Here is a 17,935-nt window from a genome sequence, read left to right as displayed (position 1 = left end):
TTTCTCTTCTCGTCTCTCTCCCCCCTGCTCCCCGCAGCCTTCAGCCACAATGTTGACATAATGGTCTGGGTTTCAGTGGAGATGGAGTTGGTGTGTATCTACATAGTTCTAACTGGAGTGAAGTCACATGCTTACATCATCTGGTCCACAGTTCCTTGTGGCTGTAATGATCCTCCCACAGTGGTTTTTCCCCTTCACGGCAGCAAGCACAGCAGAACAAACTCTTGCTCCTGGGTATCTCTCCAGTAACCATTAGATTCATATGCAAATGACCCCCCCCCAAGTCTCCTGACCATTCACACTTGCTAACATTTAACATCCATACGGCGCAGATGTAAATTACACCAGGTGCACGGCAAAGGACAATCAGACCTTCAATGGCACCTACCCCAAACCGATCTCATTTTGTGCCAAAACCAACGTTGGCCTGGCAGAAGCAAAGTTATCCACTGTAATAAGCTTTTGGCATCTGGGGGGGGGAGTGGGGCCTCCTTGATAGGTTTGTGTAGTGTCAAAGCCAGCACTGATGTTCTGTTAAGGAATCACTGCATCTCCACCAAGCCAGGTTGCAGAGAAACTGCCCCCTGGCGAGCTCAACACAGGTCTGGCTTCCAAGGAAAGGCTGGCATGTCTCTAATCAGACACAACCAGAGGGAGAGATCGGGGTTCTGTTTCCCCCCGACTTCCCCATCGTTGCAAAAGGAGAGGCTGGCTCCTAAGGTTCATATGCCATTGGGCACCGGGTTGAATTTTTCTTCCTGTGCACAAAGCACTGCCTTGGGCAGATGCTGAAGTGGGTCTTAATTAATGGGAGGTGGAAGCAGACCTGCCCTTTTGATGTGCACAAGATAAGTGCCCCTCTCAGGGAGGGGACCAGCAAAGGAATAAATGACCCTTCTCTTTTGGTACAGAGATGGAATGGATTACCCCATCCTGCCCTTGCCCTGAAAGGTCTCATGCTGCCAGAGCGCATCAAGAGGATTGTTGCCCTCAGAGCTCCCCGATTTCATTTTAGCTGTCACCAGCAACAAGGCTAATGACCTGACCCAACAAGCAGGGAAATCAATGGAAAGGCTCCCCCTGAATGCATGGCTGTTGGATCAGACCCTAATTCCTCACTACCTACCACATCCCTGGTCAGTTACTGCTCAGGGGTATAGCCCAGCCTTGTGGAGGTGGACATGACTTGTAGCAGTGGAATTGGCCCTCTGCTCCAGGTGGGGCATTGAGTGCAAAATGCACACTTCTGCAACTGTCCCTGCCCTCTGGTGGGGAGATGAGTAACCTCACTAAGGTGTAAAAATATGTTTTAAAGATCCTTCAAGACACCTGTATATGAAACTAGCATCCTCCAAAGCTGCTCTGTGGGACAGCTCTTCCTTCAACAGTTGTTGGGATGGGCTAGAACAGGTTCCAGATGCTCTCTTTATCAAAAGAGATGACCGTGCCAAAGCACGTATGTTCTCTCCCTTTGCCTTGTTCCCCTGCCTGCAGGCCCTGAGGTACCACCCTCAATTGGAGAGGGCATCAGACTACAGGCTGGCTCCTTGGCTGAATTTGGATTCAGCATGTGGCTGCCAGCAAATCGCTGCTCTGTGCCTCTCTGGATGGAGCCTGCAAAATAGTATTAGGCAGGCCTGTAGCAAAACTCCTGCTGACTTGAATGGGAGCTTTGCCTGCGTGAGGTTGATCGACGGCTCTGCTGTTAAACCATTTCATGTGAGTGGCGGTACTCAGCTGCTTTGCCTTAAACTACCTCCAGCCAGCCCGTGGCTTTGCCAGGTGTGTGGCTGGCTTGGTGAGGGCATGGGAGCGATTAGTCAGGACTGATATCCGCAGTGGCAGGTGGGCCCTGCCTTCCCAAACAGCACCTGCTTCCTTCCAAACACACAGGGACCATGCTGGTCTTTAAAATACCATTTATTACAATGGAGCCTTCAAAGCTCAAATCCCAACCACTGGGAGTTGGGGTGTGTGTGTGTGAGGGGTCTTTTAAAAAGAAGTCAGAGTCTGGGGTCCCACACTGGTGCAGAAGCAGCCTGTCCCAAAACAGTCCTCTGGGTAGGCTGCTTCTCAGCTCATTCCCCGCCCCCCACTTGGCCCTGGCTAAACCTGCAGCCTCTTCACAGAATCTCAGCAGACCCCAGCTGGGATTGTTAAATGCAACATCCTCCTGGGAGAGCTGGCTAAGCAGGAAGGAAGGCAGAGGACTGGGGTTGGGCTCTCAGTCAGAGGAGCTGGATGCTTTGTGAAGATACTCTCCACCTGCAACAAAGCAAGACTGATTCCCAGGCTGAAGCGGCTTGGATATCCATGGGGCTTTCCTGGAAGGTTGTCCAGGCTTAGGCTGGTCCCAGAAGATGCACCCTGCCTAAGCAAATGTTCCAGAGGCCAGAGCCAGGCCGGTAAGTGCAAAGAGAAACAGGCTGCTCCCTGTCAAAGGAGCCCCAGCGGAAATCTCAGGGCATGCTCCTGCTGTGGTTTGAAATGTCCCAGGCATGAGGAGGAGTGAGTCACCATTGGACAAAACAAGACACAACCTCCAGTTAAAAAATAAAAGCAGAACCCGAAGGAATTTCATTTTTCTCCTTGTAGAATATTTTTCAAACAAAAGAAAGCTCACGCTCCGGTAAATGTGAGGTTCTCCTGCTAACAAGTCTCTGCAAAGCCAGCAACTCCGCTGTGGGGGCCCTGCTCTGAAAGCCACCCAGTCCTTGTCTCTAGCCAGAGCAACTACAGCAGGGAGCAGGACCCTGGAGAACTCCTAAGGGGATCCAGGGGCTCAAAGTCCTGAGCCCCCCTGTATGGTATGTGCCCACCCTACCAAGGACTCTTTCCACATTCTCCACGGAATGGCTTAGCGGGTGGTGTCTACTCCAAGCCTGGTGGACCAGATGCTGGTAACAGGTCGGTCGGCCACCGCCTTCTCACAGGGATGTTGCAGCGAGGGCAAGGGGGGGCTGTCAAACCACAGCTGAGGAGGAGGAGGAGGAAGAAGAGGAGGAGGAGGAGGCTGTGGCTGCTGATGAGGAAGGGGAGGCAGAAGGGGAGGAGGAGGTGTTCCAGAAAAGCCACCTCCTCTTGGGCTGCCGTTTCTGGTGGAGGTAGTCTTCCTTCTCACGCTCCTTCTTGGCCCGCTGGTAGTGATCCTCTTCCTTCAGGTACCAGACAGGCGGCCAGCGGTGCTTCTCAAAGTACTCTTGGTTCTCTGCAGGGAGAGGCAGCCCAGGGGCATGTTAACAACAAAACCAGAGGAGGTGGCATCCCACCGAGCCCTGCAGTGGCAAGTGCCCACAGCGCTGAGCTCACTACCCCTTCCCAGGATGCAGGGCAGTGCTCTCCTGGCTACCCCTCCCCGGGCCTCTTAGGGCTGACCCCACCGTCCCTCCCGGCTGTACTCCACTCCACTGTCCTGGTGAGTGATGAAGAAGGCAGCAGCGAGCACTGACCTGCTGACATGGCCTTCATATCCCGGGGGAACTTCCGACAGACGTTGTTGTAATTAGTGCAGATGTGGTGAAGGCACCAGTCTGCAAGCTGGTACGCGCAGTGAAACTGGAAGAGAGATCGACCATTATGAGCACCAGCGCAATGTCTGCAAGGGGACATCACCTGCCTTACACACTACCGCCACTGCAGTGCAGCCACCTCTGGGGTGGAAGGCAGGCGTCGTTTATCAATGCACAGCTAACCGCAGAGCCCTTTAGAGAAGTGGAGGAGGACATGGCATCCCGCTGGAAATGCGACAGGCAGCTACCCACCCTGGAATTTGGCCACCCTGCAATAGGGTTTTCCGTGACCGTGAGAGGTCAGGATGTTGCTTTCACATCCTGTTTGAAAGGGGGCAGCCCCAAACACCCACCGGTGAGCCATTAGATTCAGTGCTGATGGAAGAGTTCCACCACACCACTTCATGCACTGTCCAGTGTCTCTTATAGGTCTCCCATCCAGCCAGCGACCCAAGCTGGCCCTGTGGTAGCGTGCAAGACTTGACGGGATCATAGAGCATGAAGAACTGCTCGCAAAAGCTCTCTATCTAGCTCCACTTCATCTTCCTGGCCTTTCCCTCCTGGAGTTCTCATCCCCCTGCGAGTGCAGCAACAGCCATCGCCAGCGGGCCACGAAAAGCCACAGGGCAGCACTGGAACTGCCCAGAAATGAGCAACTCGTACCTGTGCCAATTCCAGGAACACGAGGACGTCCCCATCGATATCCACCAACATCTGCGACGCCTCCATCAGGCCCGCCACCATGTACTGCTCTGTAACACACACAGAGGGGTTAGGGAGCGTTCTACAGACAACCACTCAGGCAAGTGGACCTGTGTTGCCCTCCGGCCGGCTTTACCTCCAGCACCAAGCCACTGGACCTGTGTGAGATGGGTAATGGTGACAGACCCAGCAGGGTGCGTCTGCCATGTTGCAACCCACACTCCTAGTGGGAGACTCGGCACTGAGCTTGTCATGCCTCTGAACAGCAATGATTCACCAAGCCAGCCCATACTCATGGGGTCCCAAGCCCCCTCCCTTACATGGACAAGTGCTGTCAGGCCATCCTACTGGGCACTGGTTTTCGGGTTCAACCCACTTTGGGATGAACCTTGGAAAGCTGGCAGAAGAACCCCAAAGCCCGTCTCCCTAAGTCACCACCCCTTCCGATGGAGATGGGTATATGGAGTCCCCGATTAGGGAGGGCCTCTGGGTCCTTTCACTCACTGATGGAGGAAGGAACTCCAGATAAAATGGTCACATCCCAGCTTTCGCTGCCTTCTCCACAGGGGCCAGTGACCCCAGCAGCCCCCCACCCCCACCCCCCAGTCCCTGATCATTCAGATTCATTTCTAGCTGTAAGCTAGGGTCACAGAACCCCCCTTCCCCTGATTCAGGATGTGGTTGTGGGTGACAAAGCCTGGCTTGCCCTGGGTGCTGCCTGACCACAGGCCCTTCTCACATCCCCCCAAGTTACCTGTGAGAGCCACCAGGTGCGGCAGACACAGCCGATTGGCCAGGATGATGAGTTTCATGTCGTCGAGGTCCGGGCTCGAGCTGAACTGGCCGGTGTACAGGTACTCGAGAACAGCCCGCATGCAGCTCTTACTGGTGTAAGGGAACACCACCTGTGCAGGAGGAGTGTGGACACAGACAGGGTTACCTTCCACAGGGCGGGCAGGCTCTGTACCCTGCCCCACGCTCCCAGTGCTTGGGGATGCACGCGCTGCCTCTCCCCAGCCCCCACGCAGTAGGAATCCGTCTGGTTCAATCACACCTGCTTGGTCTTTCTGTGGCCTGGCTGCACCCACGCCTCCTTGTCTGCGCTGGGGATTTCAGCTGTCCGTGGCCAAGCAGGGTAAGCTGCCCTGGCACAAATGCTCCCTGCACCACCCCCTGAACCGTCCCTGTCTGTCTGCCGGCACCTTTTTCTGACCGACCCCTTGTCTGACTGCACCCCCATCCCTTTGTCTGAGCTTTTCTTTGTCTCTTCAGACTTCTCGTTCTCAATCAGGCCATGCACAGCGTGGGCAATGGCCCCGAAAAGTGCTTGAGCCTGATTCTCATTTACCCCCTTCCTGTGCTGAGGGAGGGAGAGGGAGGACGGACTTTCAGCCCCCTTTGCACTTCCTGTATTCTCCAGCTGTTCCAGGGCCCTGCCTGGCCCCATGTGTAAGTCAGAACGGCCCCAAGGCTGCTAGAACATATTCACCCCCTATGGGCCCTGGGGAGCAGAGAACAGCCACAGTGCATGGCGCTCCGACCACCCACTACACTGGGAACAGACTCCTTCCGTGAGTTCTCAAGCTGTGCAAGGGAGATCTCGGGGGACCATTCCCACTCACGTCAAGGCTACTTTATGCTGTCCGAGTGGCACAGAGGGGCTCGTGTGTAATGGAGAGATCTGTCTCAGGAACTCCCCTTTGCCCTCCCAAATGTCCCTTTTCCCCTGCCCGGTCTCCTCCTGCTCCGTGGAACCTACAGGATCTGCTGAGTGGACTTTTCCCTTTGACCCCAGCCAGTCACTGCTTGCTGTGAAATCTTGGCTTCCCTCCCTTTCTGCCCCATGGGCCCTGGCTAGAGAGAGGGAAAGCGCTGAGTCAGTGCAAAAGGCGCTTAGGCTTTTTTCAGTCTCTCTCTTTCCCTCCTTAATGCTGTAGCTCTGGGCCACTGGGATGCCACGACAGCGATGCAGGGAGCGGAAGTGCCTGCTCATCAGAACCGCTGTTCGGGTGCTGCATGGAGCAGGCTGCGTTCCCTTCTCTAGGACTCTCGGCGGCACCGGGCGGGGCTGCCGGGAGGGAGAGCAAGAGAAGGCAATTCCCAACCCTGCCACAGCGTTTGCTGCTGCCCTCCTCACCTCTTGAGTGGAGCTCTCCACAAACGGACCCCCAAACATAGCAGCCATCCAGTCGCAGCTGGAGATGAGCAAGGGCCTGTGGGCACTGATAGCACCGTCGTCCAGGATGAAGGTGACATCTGCAACCAAGCAAAGGGGCGTCCATCAAGGAAGGAGCTTGCAGCCTGTCAACCGCCCCCCATGTGTGTAGCAGCCTCAGCCAGCGTCTCTGCCCCTCCCTACAAGAAACCCAGCAAGGATATAACTCTGAGGCCGAACCCGCAGGCCCAGAAGAGGCAGTCGCCCCAGGGAACAATCCAGGAGAAGCCAACTCTCTGGACACGACGCTCTACAAGGTTTTCCTATTTCCAGTTGCCTGCTTGTGAGCATCCTGCGGGAGGGCTTGGAACAAAACCTACCACCTAGACAGGGCCTTTCAGACACAGCTCTGAGCGTGCTCTACAGGTAACACGACTCCCATTTTACAGATGGGGAAACAAAGGCACAAAAGGATAAACGCCTGCAAACCAATCCTTGGCAGACCAGAGAGTGGAAGAAGCCACCTTTCTTGATTCTCTATCCCCAGGACCTCGCTGTCTTCCCCGGATCCCTTGGAACCCGAGTTCTAATTCAGAGGAGCTACTGGCTACTTATGTGACCTTGGGGTTTGTCTGAATGGAACAAATTCAGCCAGGGTGATGCTGGGACGTTTACGTCAAGATGTCATCACATCGTACCATGATGTCACGACAAAGCGTGATGACATGGTACTGGAATATCATGGCAATGTCCTACCGGGATGTGGTTTCAGAAGCCCTGGAAGGGGTCTCAGGGCCCAGATATGTCCCATAAATGGTGGGTTTCCCATCATGAAAGGGGACAATTCTACATAATCCAGAACAAGTGGAAACTAAGTTGCTCGAGCTGCTCTTGTTTAAATAACCGGAGCTGGAAAACTGGCTGGAGGGCAGAAATTTTGCAGGACACCAGATGCTAGAGCTAGGGCTTTCTGGGAGAAAGAAACTATGACGTCACAATTACATAAAACCTGCACTGGAAGCTCTCCAGAAGCTGTGGGGAAAGGCTGGGCTGGACAGCCTTGAAGAGGGACAGCCTGTATATTGGTAGCACATTGACATCCTGGGCAGCAGTGCCGGAAGCTGCCCCATTAACGTGCCTCAGCCCTTTTCTGGCGGGAGCACGGCTAAGCCTCAGAGTTCGGCCTCCACGGCCCACTCAGTCCTTGGGTCCCTTTCCTGAGACTGCAAACAAGGGATCCCAAGAGTGGCAGCTGAGATACAGATGCCTGTCCAGGAATTGGATTGAGATGCACCTTCTCACTCACGGGCCATCTAATAGCCATCAGATGGTGTCAACTCTCAGTCACAACTGACCCAGACCAGACTCAGAAAGGCTCCCTGTGTCACGTCCAGGCCCAGAGGGAGGTGATAAAGGCTCCCCACACCCAGTCCTCAGAGCCCCCGGCTCCTCCTCACTGGTGAGCAAACCCCCACCACCTGAGCAGTCGAGTCCCCCACAGCTATCGCTCCAACAGGGAACCCCCTGGGCCGTACCAGAGAAAGTCCCCTTGGCCAGGCACTCCTTCACACGGTTGGTCCTCCTGACATGAAAGGCTTTGGTGATCTCCTGGTTCATGAAAGCTTCGTTGTTCAGGATGTTGGCTACCATCATCCTGAGGTCGAAGACCTCCAGCAGTTCAGCGATGTGGGCAATGTGCATGAGGTCCCGCTCGTTCTCGTCCAGCTCCCCCGTGTACAAGTACTTGAGCACCGCCCGGAAGGGCCCCGGCTGGATGGAAGGGTCCATCTTCACCACCACCATGAGCCGGGACTTGTAGGTCAGGGGGTCGTCAGCCATCTCCTCCTGGATGCTGACGAAGGCACGGCTCCAGGAGGACAGGATCCTCCCCCGCCTCAGCCCGCGCTGCCCTTTCTCGTAGCTGTTGCCTCGTAGGATCCCGTCGCTGGTGGAGGCTCTAAGGCACGGTGGACGCTGGCTGGAGCTGAACTCCTCGGTGCTTTCGCAGATGTCGAAGCTGGCGGCTCGGAGGAGGAAGTCACGCCCATGGTGCCTCTCCTCCTGGTGCAGCATCCGCTCGGCAGCGGCGGTGGCCCCAGAACTGCCCCCAGCCGCACCCTGCTGGTCCTCCTCACTCAGGTCCATCAGAAACAGGTCGTAGAACTTGGAGGAGGAGGTGGAGAGGTAGATCTTGTGGGCGTAGATTTTGATCCTCTCTTGCAGCACTAGGATGACATCTGCACACAGTGGGTCCTCCAGCAGGTGGGCTGGGTGCTCCTCATTGTTGGAAGGGGGGTCTGGGACCAGGATGATGGGTGGGGGTGGCTTGGGAGGCAGGAAAGGGGCCTGGAGCAGCGGCCTCTGGACGTTGCGGAGGTGGGACTTCCAGAACTGCAGGTGCCGGCGGGAGATGAGGGCGGCCCGAATGGCGTTGTCAAAGACATCCTTGATGCCGAATTGGGCTACCACGCTGGTCTCGTAATAGGGGATGCCCAGCTCCTTGGCCACCTCCCTCCCCTTCTCTGGTGGCAGAATCTCATTGGGTTTGATTGGCCTGGAACAGAGAAGGGTGGGGAACAACAGTAAGAGCTGCTCAGAGACCCAGCGACCTTGAAACACATAGCCAGGGGACTGCGCAGAGGTACAACATAGGGGAGCGTAAGGCCCTGTGCAGTGGCAAACACAGAACTCCCTCGGGCCGATCAGGCTGCCTGGGGCCAGGAACATCATACCCAGGGGTCAACCAGTGCCATCTTGGCTCTCTCTTCGTCTTATTTTTCTCCCCTCCTCGCTATCCTCTATTCTTTCCCTCCCTTCTCCCTCTCTGTTCCTCTCCCACAGACATGCCCAAAAGAGAATTGCTCTGTATTGCCGATTTCACAGCATGGGTCCATCTGGAGGGAGTTGCTGCCTCGCCTCTCTGCAAGCGGTCGTCCACTCCCTGGTAAGCAATATGTGTCCCCTGGGGCTTACCCTGACATTCCTCACATCCTGTATGCTGCTTTATCCCAATCTCTACCTGGCCAAGGGTCGTCTGGCTCGATTGACTGCTTCCAGGTCAGCATAGCGAAGGTCAAGCTGGCAGCCCACCAGGATGACAGGTGCTCGGGGGCAGAAGTGCTTGATCTCTGGGTACCACATGGTCTTAACATGGTGCAGGGAGTTCGGGTTAGCAATGGAGAAGCATAAAACCACGACATCAGACCTGAGAGTGGAGAAGAGACAGGGTTCCATTACGATTTTGTCCCCCAGGGGCCATGCACTCATCCCATACAGGATTCAAGCATGGGAGCATATGCACCTACCCTGCACAGGTGCATAAGTGCAAGGCAAACTCCCTGCACAAGGGGTCAGCACCAGGAGGAAACGCTGGTTCCCTGCATGGTGTTGACCTGTAAATCCAGACCTGAGTTTAGGGTGCAAGATTAAATTATATATTTTGTGCTTTAAAATGCTTTAAAATAGTGAAACAGTAGCTATGCAAAACATGCAAGTAGAGAAACATAAGAATCCGGATAACCACTAAGGCAGGCTTGGCCATAAGCTGTGGCATTGTGGGCCTGTTACTAGTTTTGATAGTCTAGCAAAGGAGTTAGCAAGACTGCTTAATGTAAGGTTAGAAGATTTAGCAACATCTTGCAATACGTAGCTTGTGCTGAAAAGTACATCACAGAAGGCTGAAGTAATGGATTTCTCGGGGGTTTTGGGGTATATGTAACCATGGAAAAACCACATCGGGACAATAATTGATGTAACCGAGGTATTACCTGTGGGAAGTTGAATTGTGCCTAGCCAGAATATCACTCATGGGCAGGGGCTGAAACCTGATCAAATACGGTCCCGGACACGTGGATGGAACAGGAAAATGTGTATAAAAGATGATCAGACCAAGCCCCACCTGGGACATCAGGGATGACCATGGCGGAAGCCTGAGTATGAACAAGTTGTCTTGTGGGGACCTCCCCTTGCTTTTTCTTCTATTTTTGCTGGTACCAGTCTCCATAAGGTTGTATGTATGTCAACATTGGGAGACTGCTTTATTTTGTGCGAGCCTAAGGCTATAAGTATGCATGATGAGGTAGGAGAAGAGGGTTGTTATATTTATCTTGCTTTATTTCATTTTTCTGTGATTTCAGGGATAGATGTCTGTATTAAACTCTGTGGGTGTGTTTCACCAACCTCAAACTCAATACAATGTGAACCATTAGTGACTTGTACCATTTGCACCCTCGACTTACCTAAAGCTAGAAGGGGAGCCAGTCTCCCCCTCGCAAGTGCAATGCACACTCCCTGTATGGAAGCGAGCCCTCTGTCCCCGTTCATGGTGCAATGCACACATCCCCGCACAGGAACCAGCCTCCCCTCCCCCAGGGGTGCAATGCACATATCCCTGCATGGAAGCCAGCTCTCCTCCCGGCTAGGATGCAATGCACACTCCCTCACATGGGAGCCAACCCTCCTCTCCCCCCCACGGTACAATGCACACTCCCCAACATGGGAGCAGCCCCCCAGAACAGCAATGCACATTCCTGGCATGGAAGCCAGCCCTCCCTCTCCACTCACCCCCCTCCCCCCGGGGGCAATGCACCTGCCCTTTCATGCTTTTTCTCCTTCTAGTTCCTAGGCCCGCAGGAAAGACCAGTTTGTCACCCTACCTTCCGTAAGCGAAGCGTCTATCTTTGTGGTGGTCCCCAAAGGTATCCCAGAGTCGCAAGGACACACTAACATCATCCACCACATCTCGGGAGCGCTCCAGCACCTGATGGAACAGAAAAGGTCAGCCACTTTCTAAGTAAGGTTGCAGAGGGGAAGGGGCAGGGGATGGAATTAGCTAGCTCCCTTCTCCCCCTGGAGGTAGGACATTAAAAGGGAGTTAATGACACTGCTGACCCCAGGCAGGGGAAGAATTCCCTGGTCTGAGCCTCTACTTGGCTTGGGAGGGTGGACCGCAATCATGATCGTGCGTGCCCTGTTGGACAACCCCTCTGCACCATGCTCCAAGAGAGGGGTGTCCTGTGACAGCTACAGTCCCCCCAGCCCCGTCGGCACCAGTCCTGCCCGCGAAGCAGACGTCACTCACCTCCTGGCAAACACGATACTGGTCAATGGCCCAGACCGTGGGTACGTGGGTGGCGAGAAGCTGGTACTGGGTCAGCGTGGCATTGCAGGCGCGGGCACAAATGAGACGGGTCTTGCCCACCGCGTTGTCCCCAACCACGACACACTTGATGGTTTCTACGTTTGGCCTCTCATAATCCATGTCAGAATCCATTAATTGGGACCTGAGGAGAAAGCAAGGGCGAGGGGCCAGCGGAAACGCTGGATCAGTGCTCCAGACCTGTTTGCAAGGCAGCTCTGGGTGCCACACCGGGCCAGCCTCTGCCTCCTCTGCTCCCAAGAAAGCCCTTGGACTAATCTGCGGGAGAGAGGTCCTGCTATCCCAGAGAGCAACTGGGCCCACATGATCAACATGGGCCTCTTCCCACAGAGCCACTGGGCACACATGGGGGGCTCCCTTCCAGAGAGCCAATGGGCCACAGTAGGGTGGACCCCCACTCTCCACAGAGAGCCCTCCACTGGCCAAGTGGAAGGGGGTCCTCTCTTCCCCCAGAGTGGCCAGCCACCCCCACCCAAACTCTGCAGGCAGGAAGCAGCCATCCTACTCATCCCAGTGGGAAAAGATTTCCCAGGCAGAGCAATGGCAAACCCCAGGGGAGATAGCCAATTAACAAGCACCGTTGACTGAGACCTAGGGCGAGGCCCGGGGCTGGGATCTTCTGGGAGCACCCAACCTAGGGAAACTTGCACCTGCGGAAAGAGAATGAAACTTACACCCACTTCAGCCTCTGCTGCCACTGAGCAGCGGGCTGGGACCCTGGGATTTGCAACGCCCCCTGCAGGTGCTCAGAGCCAGGGCAGGGGGGATCTGGGAAACAGCACTGGTTGCTTGGGCAAGGGACAGTGCCTGGGAATGCACCGGGGAGTGGGCACCCTCCAGCTTCACCTCCGCTCCTGCCTTACTCACAAGGCCCGATTTAAAGGGACTCCCGCATGGTCTGTGCCCCTCCCAGAGAACCTTCCCACGGAGGAAGCAGCTGCCAGGCCGTCCGAGTCACTCCGTCTGTCACACGCTTGGAGTCATTTCTCCTAGCAGGGAATCTCATCCGGGGTCCTCATGAGCTTCTCCCCCTTCCTCACACCCCTGACGGCCCCAGCCACCCTGATCTGCAGAGACCTTGGCCGGCTGCTTCCCCCGCTCTCCCAATGAGAGCCCAGCGGGGACCAGGCCACCCAAAGCAGCTCTGAGCAGAGAACAACAAACAGCCCTTGGAAGGGGAACGGAGCGAAGGCAGTTCCCCACCCCTTCTCAATGTGCACTCCAGGCGAATTCCCTTTACAGTGTAATGGGTTCCTGGAAGCATGCACTGCTCTGCCTCTGATACGACACATGCCCTGTCTGTTTGCTTGGACTCTCCTCCCTCCAGCCCAGGCTCATGCTTGGTCATGTGAGAGAGATTTTTTTCCCCTGTTCCTCCCTTCCCAGTGTTGGGAAGCTTCCAGATCCACCTGAGCAAACACATCCTCCCTCTCTCCCCCACCCGGCAGATGTCTACACACACACACACCCCCCACCCCGCTGGGAGGATGTTTGCGCTGTTGGAGTTGTAACTGGGCATGGCGAGGCCAAGGCTCCGAGCCAGCTCTCAGCAGCCCTAGCCACACACGGCCATGCTTTGCCAGCGCCGAGCTCTGGACATGTAGCGAGCAGGCGTCCGCAGCAAACAGAATTAACTCATGGCAGCTTAAACCAGGGATTTGCAAGGCTACCGTGGGGAGGAAAGAGGGGAAAAGAGCTTCTCTTTGTAACCACAAACCCAAGTTGCCCAGCTTTGAACTCTCTCTCGAGCAGCGTTACCTCTAGGCAAAGGTCTTCTGAGGTGCTGTGTGCCTACACCAACCCACAGGCACGCAGAGCTAATGCCAAGGTAACGATAGCAACGGAGAGCTGCGGAAGGGGATGTGAATGCAGCTCTCCGTAGCCGAAGCTAAAAGTACTAAAGGGACTTTCCAATGATACCATCCCTGACCAGCTCCTTAGGAGCCCCATTCTGGCAGACGCTGAGCACTCTTCACTTGCAGGGGCTCAGCACCTAGCAGGATCAGGCCCCAGGTTTTGTGGGTTCAAAGACAACGCATCAGGCCAGCTCCTGAGCTGATGGGGAAACCAGCATGTCCCAGGACAAAGATTATTTTAACTGAGGTGCTCATATCCTGCTGAAGAAGACCTCTGCTAACTGCAATGCCAGGAAAGAAAAGGAGCTTTAGGTAGGTGCTCAGATACTGTGGCGATGGGCACAAGGCAAAGACATCAGACAAACAGAATTTTTTTAAAGCAGCCATAAGGAATCCTGCCCGAGGACTCCCACTTCTCTGCCCAAGCCCCATGCTCCCCCTAGCCCCCTCCACAGTTCAGCCCTAGAAGAGGAGAGAAGTGGAAGTAGTAAGCTCTTCCGAAGACCTCTGAAACATATAACTACAACATGTTCTTCCCAGTGCCCCCAAAGTGCCCATCAGTTAAAACAAGAAGCAAATTGCAGAGCAGAGCCAGAATTTTGGGTGACGTGGGGTCCATTTGGAAGGTGGACGCTGTGTGCCTCGGGATCGCCTGGCGGGCTTTGGTTCAGTGGCATATGTCTTGGCATTGACCCCTGTGCAGTAAGTTCGGAGCCCATTTGTCTAAGCACAGGTTAGTTTTTAACTCAGGCCCCCATGGTAGAAATGTAGGGAGTTAAAAAACAGAATGCCAGCAAGAGCAGGCTTCAGCATCCATGCAAAGAAATGCAGGAGACGGGAGAGGAAAAGGATGGCACAAAATGAAGGAAATGTGAAACTTCTGCCACAGCAACTGGTGTGTGTGTGTGGCAAATCAGTGCCCATGTGACATTTCACCCTGCCAGAGACACATTTCATTATCGCTGTTACATCTACCTCCTACAATCCAACGTCCCATCTCCTCATTCCCCTCTTCCATGTCCACGCCAGGAACTGATCCAACTCCCACTGAGGTAAATGGAATGAGACGGATCAGGCCCTGAGGTTGTGCCAGAGGCTTCCCCTCCATATGCCCCCAGTAATAACCCCATCTCAATCCTTCTCGTCTTTCCCCTTGCATCTGCTTCGTTCCCTCTCCTGAGCCACCCTGAAACCCTAAATCACCCCATAAACCCTCTCTCAGCCATTCCCCTTCCCCACGATGGGCTCCTCTCTCTGCCCCATCTCCAATGCAACCCCTTATTCCCTGACCGCAATGCATCCCATAAGTACGGCTCCCTGATCCTAACCTTCACCGTTCCCCCTTAGCCCTTCTCTGGATCCCCCTCCCAAGGCACCGAATCTACCCCCTTTACCTCCCCAGGAGAACCGAGATTTGTTCATTTTCGGCAGCCCCAGTCTCTGGTTACCAAGGAAACTAAAGAATCACCCCAGGGAGCCCAGAGTGTTTCCTAGCAACTCTCAGGCTAAAAATTCTCCATCCCAGCATCTTGCAACATAAAGAGGCAGGCGCGCGGGCACAAATCCTGTTAAACAGAAGGAATGCAACAAAAATAGAATGGTCTCATGAATGCAGCACCAACTGGGAACCTGCTGAGCCACTGGAAAGGGCGGGCAGGTGAAATCAGAGCATCTCCAACAAAAGATGATCAGAAGAGAAACTAAAGGAGGACTTGTGGCACCTTAGAGACTCACCAATTTATCTGAGCATGAGCTTTCGTGAGCTACAGCTCGCTTCATCGGAGGCATCCAGTGGAAAAAAAGAGAAACTAGGTGCCAAGAATCTTGTAGGCTAAGGCCTTGCACAATATTATTTGTAGTAGTAGTCCTGATAATTGCAATGCCGAAGGAAATGCAAATCTAAACAGAGGGCACAGTGCAAACCAAGCGGAAACAAAACACAAACATGTTTGCAAGGCTTTTGCAAATCAAGCACAACTAAACTGTAAATATAGTATATATAAAAAAGCAATAACAAAATGCAAAGCTTCTGCACAAACACACCCCACCCCACACAGTCACCAAACGCCTCTATATTGCAACGATTTTAGGAACGGGGAGGAATCAGAACTAAAAGGCGAGCCTGGCTATACTGCCTAGATTTATGCAGTGAAATCTAATCGGCCCGAAGAGCCTTGGCAAAGGGCACCCACGTCACTGCAAATCCAACCCGGGGCACGGCAAGAAACTCGGGATTTGGCGTTGCAGCCTCTCCGGAGCGGGGCACCTTCAACAACCCCCGGCGGCTGCAGGCAAAGGTTTTGGGGCGCGCCTGGTTAAATGGCCCGGCCGCTTTCCCTGCTCAGCCCGGGGCGGCGGTAGGAGGATGCTCGGGGAGCTCGCTTACTTACACCGACACATAGCGGGGAATTTCCAGTGGGCAGAAGGAAGCTCCCCCCGGGAGACGTGTCCATGGTCAGAAGCGCGCGGCGCAGATCCTGGCACCCCGGGCGGCGCTGGGGGCTAAGCTCGGCCGCCCAGCGGCTCCCCCGCGACGGTCCGCGCCGGCCCCCGGGAGGATGCGGGCCCTTGCTCGGCGCCTACAGCCATCGCCGCGTCCTCCCCAGCAGCATCCTCCCGGCCCCGGCCCCGGCGCCTCTCTCCCGCCCGCCCGGCGGGGCCCTGCTGCCAGCTGGGGCTGCCCCAAGGCACGGCGCGTGGCCCCGCCGCCGCCCCGCTCCCGGCCGCGCTGTCCCTGAGCCCGCGGGCGCTGCAGCTCCCGGCCGGGCTCGCCCACCGCCTGGTTTCATTCACAAAAACAAGAACCAGCCACAGGCCCCGCCCCTGTCTCTCCCCCCCAGCTGCCCATTGGCTGAGAGGGGGAGCGGGGCACTTCCTGGGCCAGGCCGGGCCTGGCAGAGGCCGCTCAGCCAAGAGGGGGGGAGACAGCTCAGGTGCCCATGAGTCTGGGGGGAGTTCACCGCCCTCTGCCTTTGCTGCTACCACCCCTCGCCCGCTATTCGGCACCTCTCCCCCTGCCCCTCTTCCCTTCCATCCATCCATCCCCTGCAGCCCTCCCCCCGTTCCCCTGCCCCTCTTCCCTTCCATCCATCCATCCCCTGCACCCCTCCCCCCGTTCCCCTGCCCCTCTTCCCTTCCATCCATCCATCCCCTGCACTCCTCCCTGCCCCTCTTCCCTTCCATCCATCCATCCCCTGCACCCGCCCCTGCCCCTCTTCCCTTCCATCCATCCATCCCCTGCATCCCTCCCCCTGCCCCTCTTCCCTTCCATCCATCCATCTCCTGCACCCCTCCCCCTGCCCCTCTTCCCTTCCATCCATCCATCCCCTGCAGCCCTCCCCCCGTTCCACTGCCCCTCTTCCCTTCCATCCATCCATCCCCTGCACTCCTCCCTGCCCCTCTTCCCTTCCATCCATCCATCTCCTGCACCCCTCCCCCCGTTCCCCTGCCCCTCTTCCCTTCCATCCATCCATCCCCTGCAGCCCTCCCCCATTCCCCTGCCCCTCTTCCCTTCCATCCATCCATCCCCTGCACCCGCCCCTGCCCCTCTTCCCTTCCATCCATCCATCCCCTGCATCCCTCCCCCTGCCCCTCTTCCCTTCCATCCATCCATCCCCTGCACCCCTCCCCCGTTCCCCTGCCCCTCTTCCCTTCCATCCATCCATCCCCTGCACCCGCCCCGCCCCGCTTCCCTTCCATCCATCTATCCCCTGCACCCCTCCCTGCCCCTCTTCCCTTCCATCCATCCCCTGCACCCGCCCCTGCCCCTCTTCCCTTCCATCCATCCATCCCCTGCATGCCCCCTGCCCCTCTTCCCTTCCATCCATCCCCTGCACCCACCCCTGCCCCTCTTCCCTTCCATCCCTCCATCCCTCCATCCACTGCATCCCTCCCCCCATTCCCCTACCCCTCTTCCCTTCTATCCATCCCCTGGACCTCTCCCCCTGCACTTTTCCCTTCCATCCATCCTCTGCACCCCTCCCCCTGCACTCCTTGCATCTCTTCTCTTCCATCCATTTCCCTGCATCCCCCACCACCCACCCACTCCATCTGTCCATGCTCCTGCCTCTATCCACCCCACTGCCTCTCCATCCTTCCTCCTTCACCACCGTTATCACCTCCTCTCTGCTCCCAGTCACCATCCTGGTATTCACCTCACTGAACCCCACCAAGCCAGCACCCAGACCCGCACCCCACCAAGCCAGCACCTGGACCCCCCCGCTGAGCCCTGAGCTCCAGCCACCTTCAACTGTACCCAGAACCCCCTCCCCCCACAACGAGCCCCTGTTCATCCAGATCTCCCTCGCACCCGGACCCCCACCAAGCCGCCCGCACCCAGATTGCCCCACACAGAACCCTCTCACCCCACACCTGGATCTTCCTACACTAAGCTCATCCATATCTAGATCTTGCTGGGCTGAGCCTGCCTGCCTACATCTACTGTGCTTGGCACGGAGTGGCAGGGCCCCGGGGTGTTTCTGGGACAGTCCTGGTCCTTGCGCTGTGTCAGGGTTGGGTGCAACTCTACCGCCGAGTCCATGTCCGGGGGAGAGGG

At 56.1% G+C, this 17,935-nt stretch overlaps 1 protein-coding gene across 4 annotated transcripts in view; it reads right to left on the bottom strand.

The window, feature by feature from the left end:
* Positions 1-1,902: 1,902 nt before the first annotated feature.
* The window catches only part of RHOBTB2 (Rho related BTB domain containing 2), a 32,513-nt gene continuing 16,480 nt past the window's right edge, over positions 1,903-17,935 (bottom strand). For 3 of the 4 annotated variants that reach the window (XM_073324895.1, XM_073324896.1, XM_073324894.1), the window contains exons 3-11: positions 11,447-11,648; positions 11,022-11,125; positions 9,386-9,571; positions 7,902-8,920; positions 6,349-6,467; positions 4,966-5,116; positions 4,173-4,261; positions 3,450-3,555; positions 1,903-3,208 (exon numbers count right to left, since the gene is read on the bottom strand). In XM_073324895.1, the coding sequence (XP_073180996.1) occupies positions 2,964-3,208; positions 3,450-3,555; positions 4,173-4,261; positions 4,966-5,116; positions 6,349-6,467; positions 7,902-8,920; positions 9,386-9,571; positions 11,022-11,125; positions 11,447-11,648 (2,221 nt within the window). In that variant the 3' untranslated portion in view covers positions 1,903-2,963. Of the gene's footprint in view, positions 3,209-3,449; positions 3,556-4,172; positions 4,262-4,965; positions 5,117-6,348; positions 6,468-7,901; positions 8,921-9,385; positions 9,572-11,021; positions 11,126-11,446; positions 11,649-15,770; positions 16,077-17,935 lie in introns of those variants that run through there. The other variant, XM_073324898.1, reaches the window with a different exon arrangement.

This window comes from Lepidochelys kempii, chromosome 26 (assembly GCF_965140265.1).
Source record: "Lepidochelys kempii isolate rLepKem1 chromosome 26, rLepKem1.hap2, whole genome shotgun sequence".
NCBI classification, from domain to species: domain Eukaryota; kingdom Metazoa; phylum Chordata; order Testudines; family Cheloniidae; genus Lepidochelys; species Lepidochelys kempii.
The sequence above is the reverse complement of the archived record's forward strand: the minus strand, read 5'-3'. Positions and strand labels throughout refer to the sequence as shown.